This window comes from Doryrhamphus excisus, chromosome 9 (assembly GCF_030265055.1).
Source record: "Doryrhamphus excisus isolate RoL2022-K1 chromosome 9, RoL_Dexc_1.0, whole genome shotgun sequence".
Taxonomy (NCBI): domain Eukaryota; kingdom Metazoa; phylum Chordata; class Actinopteri; order Syngnathiformes; family Syngnathidae; genus Doryrhamphus; species Doryrhamphus excisus.
Window position 1 is genome coordinate 12668833 of NC_080474.1, and position 15177 is coordinate 12684009.

The 15177-nt window shown below is 44.6% G+C and overlaps 1 protein-coding gene across 2 annotated transcripts in view; it reads left to right on the plus strand.

The window, feature by feature from the left end:
• The window catches only part of ttn.2 (titin, tandem duplicate 2), a 179643-nt gene that overhangs the window by 17882 nt on the left and 146584 nt on the right, over positions 1-15177 (plus strand). For both annotated transcript variants that reach the window (XM_058081579.1, XM_058081580.1), the window contains exons 26-42: positions 51-317; positions 1095-1367; positions 1443-1706; positions 1817-2077; positions 2177-2437; positions 2524-2787; positions 2870-3130; positions 3891-4151; positions 5574-5834; positions 5969-6113; positions 6192-6360; positions 6460-6691; positions 6761-7045; positions 7123-7248; positions 7446-7634; positions 7786-8172; positions 9392-9442. In XM_058081579.1, the coding sequence (XP_057937562.1) occupies positions 51-317; positions 1095-1367; positions 1443-1706; positions 1817-2077; positions 2177-2437; positions 2524-2787; positions 2870-3130; positions 3891-4151; positions 5574-5834; positions 5969-6113; positions 6192-6360; positions 6460-6691; positions 6761-7045; positions 7123-7248; positions 7446-7634; positions 7786-8172; positions 9392-9442 (3957 nt within the window). The remainder of the gene's footprint in view (positions 1-50; positions 318-1094; positions 1368-1442; positions 1707-1816; positions 2078-2176; positions 2438-2523; positions 2788-2869; positions 3131-3890; positions 4152-5573; positions 5835-5968; positions 6114-6191; positions 6361-6459; positions 6692-6760; positions 7046-7122; positions 7249-7445; positions 7635-7785; positions 8173-9391; positions 9443-15177) is intronic.

Here is a 15177-nt window from a genome sequence, read left to right on the forward strand (position 1 = left end):
TTTTGAACATATGACTTGATAACTTGGTTTGTTCATGTCATGGGATTCAGGTGCTGCATTAGAGCTTATAAAAAACCTGGAGAACATTGAAGTTCCCGAGACATACTCTGGAGAGTTTGAGGTGGAGTTGTCTCGTGAAGATGCTGAGGGGAGCTGGTTCTTTGGAGACAAAGAGCTGTCTCCCAGCAGTAAACATGTCATCTCCTCCCGACGGGGAAGACACACTCTGACTGTGAAGGACGTCAAGAAGGAAGACCAGGGGAAGTACACCTTTGTATGTGGAGAACTGAGGACCAGTGCGTCACTAAAGATGAAATGTAAGACTCTACTGCATATGGGTAGCCATTTTTAGAAAGATGCTTGCAAATTGAGGACTGATTGGATTTTTGTGATCGGGCATGACATTTTTGAAGCAAGATGAGACAGAAAACACATTAATTTTAGACAGTATAACCTCATTTGGGGGGCGGCACGGCAGTCTAGTGGTTAGCGCGCAGACCTCACAGCTAGGAGACCAGGGTTCAATTCCACCCTTGGCCATCTCTGTGTGGAGTTTGCATGTTCTCCCCGTGCATGCGTGGGTTTTCTCCGGGTACTCCGGTTTCCTCCCACATTCCAAAAACATGCTAGGTTAATTGGTCCATAGGTATGAATATGAGTGTGAATGGTTGTTTGTCTATATGTGCCCTGTGATTGGCTGCCGACTAGTCCAGGGTGTACCCCGCCTCTCGGTAGAAAATGAATGAATGAACCTCATTTGGTTAGATAGAATCCAAAGATTAAACTTGATGCAAACAAGATACAAGAAGATACAACAAACAAGAAAATATGTTTTTTTTGCATGTACTTGCACATTTTTCATGGGAATTTCGCCAGAACATACAATAATAGTACCCCACCTCACATCTTCTACCCATCTGCCTAGTGACGAGTACATTTTGTTGCTACTTGCTGCGTGTCAACAAGATGAAGCAATTTTAGCTGTTGTAGTTCTCCACATGATCCCTTAGGATTGTCTTGCTTATTGCTGCTCATTGTCATTTAGCCATCAATAGTCGAAGTAGAATCGGTACTCACAAGGATTCTGTCTCCAGTGCGCCCAGTGACATTGATCCAGCCACTAAGCGACCTCACAGTCTGTGAAGGTGACATTGCTCAGCTGGAGGTCAAGTTCTCCCAGGAGAACGTTGAGGGAACCTGGATGAAGAACGGCCAAGCCATCTCTTCCTCTGACCGCATCCACATCGTCATTGACAAAGCTGTGCACAAGCTCCTGGTGGAGAACATCACTCAGGAAGATGCAGCTTCATATTCCTTTTCGGTGCCGTCCCAGTACATCACCACCTCATGCAAACTCCTTGTCCATAGTAAGAGAACTCCTTGAACCCGACCAGTCTGTGTGTGGATGTTTTGGGTTATTCTAATTTGGTTTATCTTTTCAGCCATTGACATCGTGGTGCCCCTAAAAGATGTGACTTCCATTGAAGGCACCAAGGCCGTTTTAGAAGCTAAGATCTCTGCCCAAGATGTTGGGTCGGTCAAATGGTATCACAACGACAAACCCATGATGGCCAGTGACAGGATCCAAATGGTGGCAAAAGGAGCCAAGCAGCGACTTGTCTTTAACAGAACCTTTGCCTCGGATGAAGGACACTACAAGCTGGTGGTTGGGAAGGTCTCCAGCAGCTGCAGTCTTACTGTGGAACGTAAGACAGACTGATTTATTACAATTGTTACTGGGTTTGCTTAATATATACACTGTGTGAAAGTAATAATTTTGAGGCTAATGTTCTTTTTACACGTTGGCTTTCCACAGAAGTTCACATTGTAAAAGACATGGAGGACAAAGTGTGCTCTGAGTCTCAAAACGTCACCTTTGACGTTGAAATTTCTCACGCTGGTATCGATCCAGTCTGGACCTTCAGGAACCAACAGCTTAAGCCTGGACCCAAATACAAGATGGAGTCTAAAGACAAGGTTCACTCTCTGACTGTCATCGACACCATGAAGGACGAGGAGGGACAGTACACCTTCCACGCTGGTCAAAAAACTTCTAGTGCTAATCTCACTGTCTCTGGTAGGTTTAACGTCCGTCATCAGCATCAGATTTACTCTACTAGATAGCCCAGAACTGCCTAGCATGAGGTTGTGAACGGCTTTATTGTGTTTCCACCAGGTGGTGCCATCACCCGTCCCTTGCAAGATGTGACGGTAGCTGAGTCACAGACTGCAGAATTGGAGTGTGAAGTCGCCAATGCTAATGCTGAGGGCAAATGGTTGAAGGAAGGTCAGCCAGTGGACTTCAACGACAATGTGGTGAGTGAGGTACTGGGAGCCGTCCGACGTCTCGTCATCGTCATCACTCGACCTCAAGATGTGGGGGAGTACACCTACCAAGTGGCCAACTCTAAAACCTCCGCTAACCTCAGGGTGGAGGGTAGGTTCTTTGGTCTCGACGAGTCAACGCATGTGCTGACACAGGCAGCAAAAGTCATCCTGAATCCATATTCTCTTCTCGCACAGCGGTGAAGATAAAGAAAACTCTCAGGAACCAGACTGTGACTGAGACACAGGAAGCGGTTTTCACGCTGGAGCTCACCCACGTCGATGTTAAAGGAGCTCAGTGGATCAGGAACGGCGTGGAGCTTCACAACAGCGACAAGTATGAGATAACTTCTCAGGGCATGGTCCATACGCTGAAGGTCAAGAACTGCAACACGCAGGATGAGAACGTTTACTCCTTTAAACTGGGAAAACTGACCGCTAACGCTCGACTCAATGTTGAGAGTAAGTGTCTTTCAAATCTCCAGTCCAGCTTCAAATCTCCTTCTATCTTTTCATACGTTTTGACTCTGTCTTGTCCCTGTAGCCATCAAGATTGTGAAGAAGATCAAGGATGTAACGTCTTTGCTAGATGGCACCATCTCCTTTGAGATGAGTCTATCACATGACAACATCCCGGTCAGGTGGATGCATAAAGGGGTGGAGCTGAAGTCCAGCGAAAGGTGCAAGATCCTCTCGGAGCGCAAAGCTCACAAACTGGTTCTCCAAAACGTGGATAGCAGCAATGAAGGAGAGTACACGGCAGTGGTTGGACACTTGCAATGCAGCGCCACACTTACCGTCGAAGGTACGTAACACCCAAATTACATTGTTGTTGTGAGTGCAGTGGAATTTCATATCAATCCATCCCTGCGAGAAAAAAAAAAGTATGGTACTCAAGTCATGTGGATATTTTTGGATATTTTTTGTCATCACACCTTCTTACCTGAACATTTTTTTATGGTGATCCTACTTTTGGAAGAGGTGGCACAAGAAAAAGCGCAACATGTGCAGTCAGTTATTTGACGCTCACTGAATTCCACATTACAGGTTAAAGTCTGTAACAAAATAGTGTGATACTTATAGGTTATCACATGGTTTGTCTGGTATGTCTGACAATTAAAGTTCCATTAATCAAGTTTGGGTTTTTTGGTGACTGGAGAAGCACTATGAATATTTATAGTTACAGTGACATTTCCTGTCACATGCGCAGAGTTTAGAAAGTTAAGCCCAGGAGTTCTCTGATTGGTTGTTTCACGGGTACGATACCAGAGCAGCGCGCTCTGAGTGGACAGCTACGGGGCTGATACTGGACATGGTTAAACTCTATATTTTATCAGTATCACTGCCCTGGGCTTTGACACAGTATCATTTCGGCCTTTTCCTGTATCATTCATGGGCGGTTTCTAGGGTACAGGGCCAATTAATACTGTAGTATGTGATAATATAGTTTCTCAGGACATGGTTGTCTAGTAGTGAAATCATCAAAAGGCTATGGTATTTAGTCAATCCAATCAAACATTATTGCACGTTGTATTTAGTGTTCATCTTTTGAAATATCTTTACAGCTCTTCGAGTGACCAAACCCCTGAAGAGCGTGGAGGTGCCGGAGACACAGGTGGCCACCTTTGAGTGTGAAGTGTCTCACTTCAACGTCCCCTCCACCTGGCTGAAGAACGGCGTGGAGATTGAGATGAGTGAGAAGTTCAGGATCGTGGTCCAAGGAAAACTCCATCAACTGAAGATCATGAACACCAGCAGGAACGATTCAGCCGAGTACACATTTGTGTGCGGGAATGACAAAGTCTCTGCCACACTCACCGTCAGCCGTAAGACTAAATCTCACTATGTTTACATGCATTCAATATTCGGTTAAGAATATTTCGTTTTCTGATACATTTGGAATACCTCGTTTACATGAGTGATGTTAAGTGAAACAAAACACACAAACAACATCAGTGTAGAGGCAGAGGTGCGGATTGTGGTTGGACTCGGTTCATGTGATTGAAGTTGTTGGGGAGGGGCATGCTACTAGTTAAAAATGTAATTATGAATTATTCAACTTCTTTGCACTTATACATATAATTGAACATGCCTCTCCCCAACAACTTCAATCACATGAACCGAGTCCAACCACAATCTGCACCACAATCAGTAAAGATCATGACGCAATGCACGTCATTTATACTTCTTCCTATATCCAGCAACAACAATAACACCGGCACAGCATATAATGAAGTTTGGACGCCTTTGGACACTTTGGATGAGCTTCAATTCGTGCAAAGTCTGCTTTGTGTAATTTCTCTCTCACCTAGCACTGTACTTTCTACCATCGATAGAGGACATAATGTTCCTGTCTTTCACCACACTAATGAGGTGGCTTGTTTCCTCCTCGCTCCAAAAGTGTGGCGACTTGTGTGTCGCCATGTTTACAAGTAGTTTCTGTCAAAGACATAAGATTCTTTTGAATAGAACATGCACAGAACACAAATTAATGTTCTATCGATCGGGAAATCTCGATAGATTTATACATGACACAATATTTGAGTTAGAAAAGCTATTTATAGGTTATCACATGGTTTGTCTGGTCGAGGGCTGATGCTGGCACGCGGGAGCATGATACTGGGCCTGATACCAGACAAACCATGTGATGATCTTATTATCACATACTATTTAATCATGAGCTTATTATCACGTACTATTTAATATTTACTATTATACTAATATTTACTATACTATTTACTATTTAACCGCTGACATGTTGACAGAGCACAGACGGCAGCAAAACAAACGCTGTGTGTTCACGCTCGTGCGCTGTTCTCTGATTGGTTGTTTCACGGGCACGATACCAGAGCAGCACGCTCTGAGTGGACAGCTACGGGGGCTGATACTGGACATGGTTAAACTCTATATTTTATCAGTATCACTGCCCTGGGCTTTGACACAGTATCATTTTGGCCTTTTCCCGTATCATTCATGGGCAGTTTCTTGGGTACAGGGCCAATTAATACTGTAGTATGTGATAATACCCAATATTACCTTAGGGGTAATATTCGGTTTTGTAAAGGCCAGAAAGCCAGGTTTTCAAAAGGGTTATTGGTGTTTCCATGCGTAACAACGTTATTGCTCATATTCCGGTTGTAGGGTTATTTGACTGCATGTAAACGTACTCACTGTTTCAGCATGATCCACAGGGTCTGTTCCCAGTCCACACATACAATAATTGACTCGATTTTTTAAATCTTGTCCAGCCGTCTTGATCACCTCCATGCTGAAGGACCTGAACGCTCAGGAGCGAGACACCATTACCTTTGAGGTCACCGTCAACTACGAGGGCATCACCTACAAGTGGCTGAAGAATGGCATTGAGATCAAATCCTCAGACAGATGCCAAGTCCGAAGCCGGCAGCTCACACACTCACTCACTATTCGTAACGTTCACTTTGGAGATGGAGGAGAGTACCAGTTTGTGGCTGGCTCTTCTGCCAGCGCTGCCAACTTGTTTGTTGAAGGTGAGTTCAGTAGAAAGCACAACATGATCCATTATGACATCAGCAAGGGAGGGTTGAAGCTTCAGGCCAGTTTGTTTTTTTCTCAATGGAGACGTTTTTATGCTGATCACTGAATCTCGGCTTCTTGCGTCCAGCTCGTGTAATTGAGTTCACCAAGAAGATCAAGGACATAAAAATCACAGAGAAGAAGAAGGCGATATTTGAATGTGAGGTGTCTGAACCAAACATCCAAGTTATGTGGATGAAGGACGGTCAGGAGCTGGATATGTCAGAGGAAAGGTACGATCTGTCAGTCCAGATGTTGAACAACTTAGGATCAAAAGATTTGAGCTGAAGGTTCTTCTGTGCTCTCTGCAGGTATGTCGTGACGGCAGAGAAGTATGTTCACCGGCTCATGATCCAGACCGTACGCATGTCCGATGCTGGAGAGTTTTCAGTGGTAGCTGGCTCAAGTGTCTCAAAGGCTCAGCTCATCGTGGAAGGTCGTGACATCCGCATCTCTGAGCCGGCTGAACGAGTAGTCACGGTAAGTTTTTTACATTGTTATTTAATAATAGACATTTTATATGATAACAATATACTGGAAAACACCAAGATACAATAACCCTGCTGGTCTCTCCTGCAGGTTCTGGAGAAACACAGAGCAACTTTTGAATTTGAGGTTAATGAGGATGACATTGAAGGGCGTTGGCTGAGGAACGGCCTGGAGATCCAGTTCTCAGTGGAGGAGCGGTTCAGCTATGTTGCCATTAGAAAGCTCCACCGTCTTACCATCTCTGAAACTTATCGGAGCGACTCTGGCGAGTACACCTTCATTGCCGGCAAGAACAGAAGCACAATCAACCTGAGAGTGAACAGTAAGTTCAGAAACTGTAAAATATTCTCCTTCCCTGGTCACTAAACCCATTTTTCTCTGTATGGTCCAGTCCCAGAACCGCCTCAAATCCTCCGCCACATGGAGGCCCAGTCAGTGGAGGCAGGCAAGCCGGCTCGCTTCTCTGTGGAGGTGAGCGGTGTTCCTCAGCCTCAGGTCTTCTGGTACAAGAACTCGCAAGCGCTGTCTCCGGGCTTCAAGTGCAAGTTCCTCCATGATGCCAACGAACACACCCTGCTGCTGATCGAGGTCTTCCCAGAGGATGCAGCCATCTATACCTGTGAGGCCAAAAATGACTATGGCGTCGCCACCAGCACTGCTACACTCAATGTGGAAGGTGAACTGCTTCATCCCTGAACACATAACTGGTCCACCTCAGACATAATGTGTATTTAGCTTGTGTTTGTGTCGCAGTGTCGGAAGTGGTTTCTCCAGACTCTGCTGCTTCTGTTGCACCGCCTGTTCTCATCTCACCCATTGCCAGCACTTCCACTCGTGAGGGAGAACCAGCTCGATTCCAGTGCAGAATTCGAGGAGATGGTATGAAATCACTGAAAAGAGATGCTGTCATAGAAAATGAGAGTAATCAGTAATCAGGTGGTAGTCTCATCATTTGTCCAATTAAGCTTTCGTGGTCAGCACAACGCATTGTATTGTAGCTGCTAATATCATGAAGATGCAATTTTCAGTTTCTTGTAATCTAAATATTAATGATCTGATCATCTCTCCTTTTCCAGATGTGAAGATCAGCTGGTTCCACAAAGAAAAGGAGATCAAACAGTCAGACTTCTTCAGGATGTCTCAGTTTGATGACAGCTGTCAGTTGGAGATCGCCAGAGTTTACCCGGAGGATGAGGGCGAGTACACGTGTGTGGCCAGCAACAATGCCGGAACTGCATCCAGCTCGGCTACCCTCACTCTGGACGGTAAACTTTTTTTTTTTTTTTTGAAATTTTCAAATTGAAATGATGGTAGCAAAGCATGAACAATCAAGGTCACAAGGCAGGTTTGTCAAGTGGAATTGGACAAAAGCGTGCAGACACTAGCGCTAAGACCAACTAACATGCTTCCTTTCAGGACAAAAACAATCACTGGACACTCTGCAACACACCGAGTGGCATGTCCCCACTACACTCAGCAGTCAACAACCCGCCACTAGCCAAAAGCCAATTTTCATCCAGCCGATCACAAGCTGCTCAGTGCCACATGGGGAGGTGGCCCGCTTTCACGCATGTCTCTCCGGCACACCCATTCTGGAGATAAGTTGGTTCCACAACCGGCAGCCAATTCTTCCCACCAAGAACGTGGTGTTCCATTATGACGAGGTGACTAGCACCGCCACCCTCATCATAGTGGACGCTTTCCTTGAGCATGCGGGCCAGTACACCTGCAGGGCGGCCAATCCCGCGGGAGAGGCCGCCTGCTCAGCCATGCTGGTCATCTCCAATGCAGAAGAATTAGAAGGTAACTTTCAGGATGTCGGCTGCTGCAAGATCCTTCCACTCTCCTCCAGCTCCATTTTGTTGTCCCCAAACCGAGCACGTCTTGTCTGAAATTAATCATGAAATTAATCATCAATCTGTGTTAATTCAACATCATCACTGTATCATCAGACAAGGTGGTCCCACCAAAGAAAGTAGTTTCTGCTTCATTTTTGTAGCAAAGGCCTACCAAGAAAAAAAAAAAACACTGGCTGGAGTCCTGGTGTCACTTGTCCATGTTGGATTTGAGATGCCTTACTCCTTGGAAGTGTTCATACTTTGGTTTGGTTTAGCTAATATGAACTCTGGTGCATTTGCTCTGCTTGGCGGTTCGTTTGGTCAGGAATTAACACAATCATCCGAACCTTGGCGCATGCCAAACAAGCAGAGAGCTGGACTCTTGATCCGCTTGGAAGTTAAATCTGGTGCGGTTCACTGGACCCCAAAAGCAACAAAGTGCGTAACGAGTATGTTTTATTTTAATTTGTCTTGCACCAGAGTACCAAACCATATGTGTGAATGTGGCTTTAGTCTTTCTTTCTTAACTTGGAAACAACCTCTAATCCCTTCTTTGCTCACGCTCCTCCCCCAAAGGGACAAACTCACCTCTTCACTGCCTCCTTCACCTTTGTGTTTTCCCTTCTCCCTCGCAGGAAACACTTGCATGACCCTTGCATCACTTTCTTGTTTCCTCTTTTATTACTTTATTATTCGTTCATATATAAACATCCTTGGAAATTGGGGGAAATGAGAACCTGTCTATGCTCTTTGACTTAAAACACCATAAAGTCAAAGTATTTCCATAATGCCTCATATTAACTCTCTAGCAAGATCTCAGTGTATAGACTGGTCATATATCTCATCTCGTTTCATATTATCTACATACTGTATTGTATATAACTCTGGGAAAAACCGTTGATTTTGTTAATACTTGGGTTGTTTATATTGTTTATTTTTCTATATTGTGTATTTTGTACTGCTTAACTGACTCTGTACTCTGTTAGCTGTGCAATACAAATTTCCCCACTGAGGGACGAATAAAGCATATCTTAATCTTAATCTTAATCTCAATCTCACATTTCACATTAGCCTTAGACAGCACCAGGTTCTTGTTTTCCCACCAAATGTTGACATGTGGGGAGAAATATGTTTTCATGTCAGTGTGAAGACTGAATCTGAATTTGGTTCTCTTTTGTCCACAGTGAGCCGTGTCAGAGAGCAGATCGAAGCCACTATTGAGCAGGAAGTCAAAGGTAAGTTGCACCTCCATACCTGTCCAAGTCACAAATGCTTGCTGGATTGGTCTCTCAGTCTGAAAGTGGTCTGTTGGTGGGGGTGGATTATCAGGCTGCATTTACAGATGGCTGGCGGAGTTTGAAACTTTGAAGCCATTAAGTTGAAATCACACTGGAATTTGCATGTCATCATAATGTGTCATGGTTCCCTCCAGACGAGCACCAGTTGCTTGTACTCCTTTTAGACATCTGCATCCTCTTTTATTTTTGGCATGAGGGTTCTTCCGATCTTTGGCTACAAGTGTTTGAGGTTGTGTCTTTACCAGAGCTCAGATCTGATGTACACATTATGCACCATCAAGGTTAATTTCCTCATCTAAATAATAAATATTTCTTATCCTGGCTTGCAGATAGCGAGGATGTGACTCCTGTGGTTTGCAATCATAACACCAGTAAACTATATTAGTTCGAATAAACGCCTTCTGACCAAATTTACCGCTTTTTTGTTTTGCTGTTGACACATCATTCCTCTTACGTAAGGACTAGAAAGGGCGTTTATTCTCGTGTCTGCAAGTCAGGTAAGAAGTATTTAAACAGAAAGGCACTACAACTATATGGTAAATAATTGATTATTAGCAGCCCATCTTGGAATTATGTTTTGTAAACCATTTTAAATAATAATTTGTTTTTAAGAAATTTCCACAGAAGAAGCATCATAACTTCCTGCAGGTTTCTAATAAAAAGAATCAAGTCTTGCGTTTATTCGAACAAATATGGTGAGTGGAATTATTTCTTCTGGCATTGTGACAGCATGCATTTAATATTTCCATTAATGAGTCATTCATATACTTTTCTCAGGTTTAACCCCACAGGCTGAGTTCTGACAATGATCTATTTTCTCCACAGAACTGTTTTTTCACCACAGCAAGGACATGCCCAGGACTGCTCCGCAGCTTCGAGGAGCATTCTCTGACACAGAGGATTTCCTGGACCATGGCATGGTGTCAGCCAATCGCTGCCCAAGTAGAACCTCTTCCATCAACTCCTGGACAGAAAACATCAAACCTTCTTTCACCAAGAAAGTCAAGTTCCAGTCAGTCCTGGAGGGGGAACCAGTTGTGTTTAAGTGTAAACTAGTGGCATGCCCTCTGCCAACTATTCTGTGGTTTCATAATAATCGGTCAATTCCCAAAGAACATAGGCGGAGGATCTGCACTGAAAGTGCAGTGCACATACACACAAGCAGCTTGATTATCGATACTGTTAAAGAAAAGGACTCGGGCAGTTACAAGGTCATGGCAATAAACACGGAAGGCTCTGCGGAGTCCACAGCATCACTTTTGGTATCACTGAGGGAAGAGCAGTCGGCAAACTACCTCGGCTTTATCCGCCGCTCTGCCAAAGCCCACGAAAGCATTGACACTCTGGCTGAGCAGAGGAAGGATAGGAAATTTAGGGTGGACCTCAGGTATGTCGGATCTCCGTTTGACAAGATGTCAAAGGTTCATCATGGGCGTTCTCGGTCAAAGAATGCTTTAGTGCGTACCGTCTACTTTCATTCAGGTTCTTCTTCATGCAAGGAGGACTCTCGTAAAGAGCCTAAGCGTCTCGAGACGGCCTCGGAGCGTGCCCCCTCTCCTCCCCCCATGTTTGACAAATCTGATCGCTTTAATGACAGATTTAGTGACATTTACTGTGACCGCCGCACCGGGGCTCGCTTCAGTGACAAGTTCAGCGACCGCTGTAGCGACCGATACAGTGAAAGGTTTAGTGACACTGAGAGTCTTCACAATGAGGTAAGAACTAAACTCACCACTCTACAAAGAGCGGTCAGGCAAAAGAAGAGGCTTTCTATCTCGACCATGTCTTCCTCTGAGTTTGAGTCCGAGTCGGTAGCCAGTGAGCCCAGCTATGCAGATTACGTGGAGCGACTCAGGGTCAAGCCAGCTTTACTTCCTGATGTACAACATTTCAAAAAACCCTTTGATTTTAGGGAGATTCAGAGCCCATCTGTGAGCAAGGAGACTTCTGAGCCACGTATGAGACATTCATTTGAGCCTCAGTCCAGAACCAGAGCCATCCAGATCATGAGAGGTGAGCTGGTTGACACGGAAATGCCACAAAGTCAGACAGAAAACTCAGCAGCATTTGAACTTGAAAAAGAAGAATGTTTTGAAGATGTGAGAGTCCAAAGAGGCTTCAAGGTTGAGGAGGTGGCTCCATACCTCTTTGAACCCACATACTCTGAATCATTATCATATAAGGAAGCTGCCTACACTAACATCAAGGATCGTACAGGAATTGAGCCAGGGGATCATGCAGGGGTTGAACCCACTACAGATGAACTCAAATTTGTCAAGTCCGCCACGGATAACGTTCTGCCTGAAGCAACAGAACACATAGCAACATCTAAACAGAATAAAGCTGATGAAACATCTTTTAAGGATCGGGATGCTGACAATTGGGAAAGTGAGGGAAAATATGTGACTCTGTCAGAAGACGAAACATTTCACTTTGAATGTGAGCCGCCCATGCCAGCTGAGGCATTGTACATGGAGCCTGAAGGGGACATTTACACTCAGCAGAGACAGAGAGAGAGAACAACTGAAGAAACAGAAGCCATGTCCCGTTTCCACAAAGTTCACAGGATAAGGACAAAGGAATTCAAACCTGAAGCTGCAACTACTGCAACAACCGGTTTACCCGAAGTAGAAATCCAAGCAAAGGAAAGAGAAGGTGAGAGAACATTTGTACCACAGTCACCACAGAGAGTGAAAACGCATGGAGAGGCACAGCCTAAAATGAAAGGAACAGAAAAAGTTGTGGACAGATATGCTGGAGAGTCTTTGAGTGAGCATTATGAGAAGAGCCTTGAAGCAGATCGAATTGAATGTGAGGAAAAGCTCCTGGCCCTACGTATCAAGAAATGGCAGAAAGGCATGCAGGTAACACAGGAGGAATCATTTCAACCTGAAATGGACCTGCTAATGCCAGAAGAAACACCATACATGGAGCCAGAGCGACCTGTTTACACACAAAGCAAGGGAATGGATAGTTTACACCTCGATCAAGCTATGGCTGTGACAGTACCTAAGTCAAATGAAGCAGATTATACAGTGAGGAAGGACCAATCCTTTACCCAATCCCAGAAATTAAAACTGAAAAGGCGACCAGGGGGGCTGGAAACTGTATCTACATTGCAAGGACAAAAATCCCCCATTATGAAATCTTTAACCAGGACAAAAGTAGGAGATGAAAAGCTTCTATTTGAGAAAACATCTGAAGAGCATGAACTCCAACTGTCAATGGAGAACATCTCAGAGCTGAAGAAAGGGGAGAAATTCGAGAGTGAAGAGGAAGCCCTCACTCAGCGAATAATGAAATGGCAACAAGATGTCCTGATGGAACAAGAAGTGGCCATGAAGCCAGATGGATACTCTCATCTTCAGGTGGAAGTGGAAATTGAGAAAAGTGTTGCTGGAAATTTGGATTTGGAATCTGTCTCCCAGCATGACATGGTCCCCAGCAAGATGTCCTCCTTTGGTAAAACAACAAAAGAGAAGTTCTTTACGAGTGAACCAAGTTCTGATCACCAAAGTGATGGCCGACAGGGGTTACCTGTAGGTGAGCTATCGACTGAGACCAGGTTGCGGAGTGACAGTGAGTACTTTGTAAGTGAGGAGGCGGCTCTTGCTCAGCGTATCCTGAAATGGAATACAGATGTCATAGAACAAGAGGAAGCAGCTGAAACTGTGTCGGAATGGACTTTTGCTCCACCAACAGAAAACTTCTCTGATAACATTTCTCCTCCACATACAATGCTTACATGTGTGGCAGGGGCTCCAAGTAAACCTTCCAATATTGTTGATTCCTATGGGCAAAAATCTCAAGAACAACATGTGGCTGCTGGTGAAGCCTTTCCACAGATGAAGCCATCACCTCTTCAACGTGCTGCTGCAGCGTATGAACCATCTAAATCCTCAGATTGTGCTTTGCCTCAGCATTCCATTTTGTCTTGGCCTGCAGAATCACTCTTTTCACCAGAAGAAGATTGCGATGTTTCACCAGTAAACCAGAAATATTTACCTTCTTCACCTACTTTTGCCTCTTCAGGGGACAATGAACATGGCTCTGAAAAGGGGAGCCCTCACAAAGGGTCGTCAGTCAGGGGACGTTCTCCATTACACAGTCCTTACAGAGAAGAACAGTCAGAAAGGAAGCAGAGCACGGATGACTACACTACATCTGTTTATAAATCCAGCAGCCAAAGTATCCAAGAAGCACTCAGAGAGGAGATGGGAACGACTGCAGAGAACAGAAAGCGGGAACAACACAATGATTTAATGAGTGTAGGAAAAAAGCAAACTAGCCAAGAGTTTGCCGCACTAGAAAATGAAAAAGGTTGGGACAAATCTAGTTTAACAAACACAGAAAAAAGAATACCAGTGCAGGACTATTCTGACAGCGGTGTTTACCAAACTGAGACATCCATGATGGTGAAGGAAACTGGTAGAAATGCTTCACGTTGTTGTCCAATATTTGTGAAGGAAGCGTCTTCACTTACAGTAAAAACTGGTGAGATGTCAGAGCTGAGCTGCCAGTTCCAAGGTGACCCTTTGCCACAAGTCACTTGGCTCAAGGATGGACACCCACTGGTCCACAACCCCGACTACGACATCACAGTCAAAGCTAACGAATCAAAGCTGACTATCTTCTATCCAACCACAGACCACGAAGGGACATACGATTGTGTCATTAAAAATATCCATGGAAAAAACATCTGCAGCGCCACTTTGGAGATCTCAAACAAAAAGGTGGTGAAAGGAGTCTCACAGGAAGTGGCAGCCAGAGATGAGTTTAAAAGGGGAAATAAGAGAGACGCCTGTATTGAAACATCAAAGGAAACATTACAACCATTGAGCCACCAATACATTAGTTCAGATGAATGTCATTCACCGTTGCCCCCTGTTGAGATCAGAGTGAATGCTCCCACTCCCGGACCTGTGATGATGGAGGACTGCAGTGAAGATAAAATGAAGAGCTTTGCAGAGAACGCTTCAGATGACCGTGTCTTCCCGCCAAGCAAACACAAATTTACCTTCTCCTTTGATGTAGTAGGTGAAGCTCCTTGCGTGAAGAAAGAACTACATAACCTGACCTGCTCAGAAGGGAGCACAGCTGTGCTCGAGTGCATCATCACCGGTGAACCGTCCCCAGAGGTCACATGGTTTTGGAACAATGTTTGTCTTAAAACCACCTTCTCTAAATACAGAGCTGAGGTTGTTGGTAAAGTACACAGGCTCTACATTAGCCCTTTTAGTTCTGCTGAGGCTGGAGTGTACAAATGTGTAGCCCGAAATCAAATGGGAGAGATCTCCACCATTTGTGATGTAAGATGTCAAGATGAAGATCTTATTGACAACATCACCGACAAAGTTCTAGAGAGTTCAAAGAAACCTACTGTTTCATGCACTCCATCCGCGGTGGCCCCAAAATCCAGAGCCAATGCATACAGAGAACTGCAGCCCATATCTGGATGTGGTCTGCAACAATCTGCTGCTGTGATAAAAGTGTCTCAGATTAAACAAGCTTTTGAGTCTGACTCAGTAGTGACAGCAATGACACCACCTTTGTCTCAGAAGGAGAAAGAAGAAACACTTTTCCCCGAGGAGTTTATACCAGCAGTGGCCATTGCTTGTGATGAATACCAGGAGGACACAGTCACACTTAAAACTGGCAACATTGATACTGAC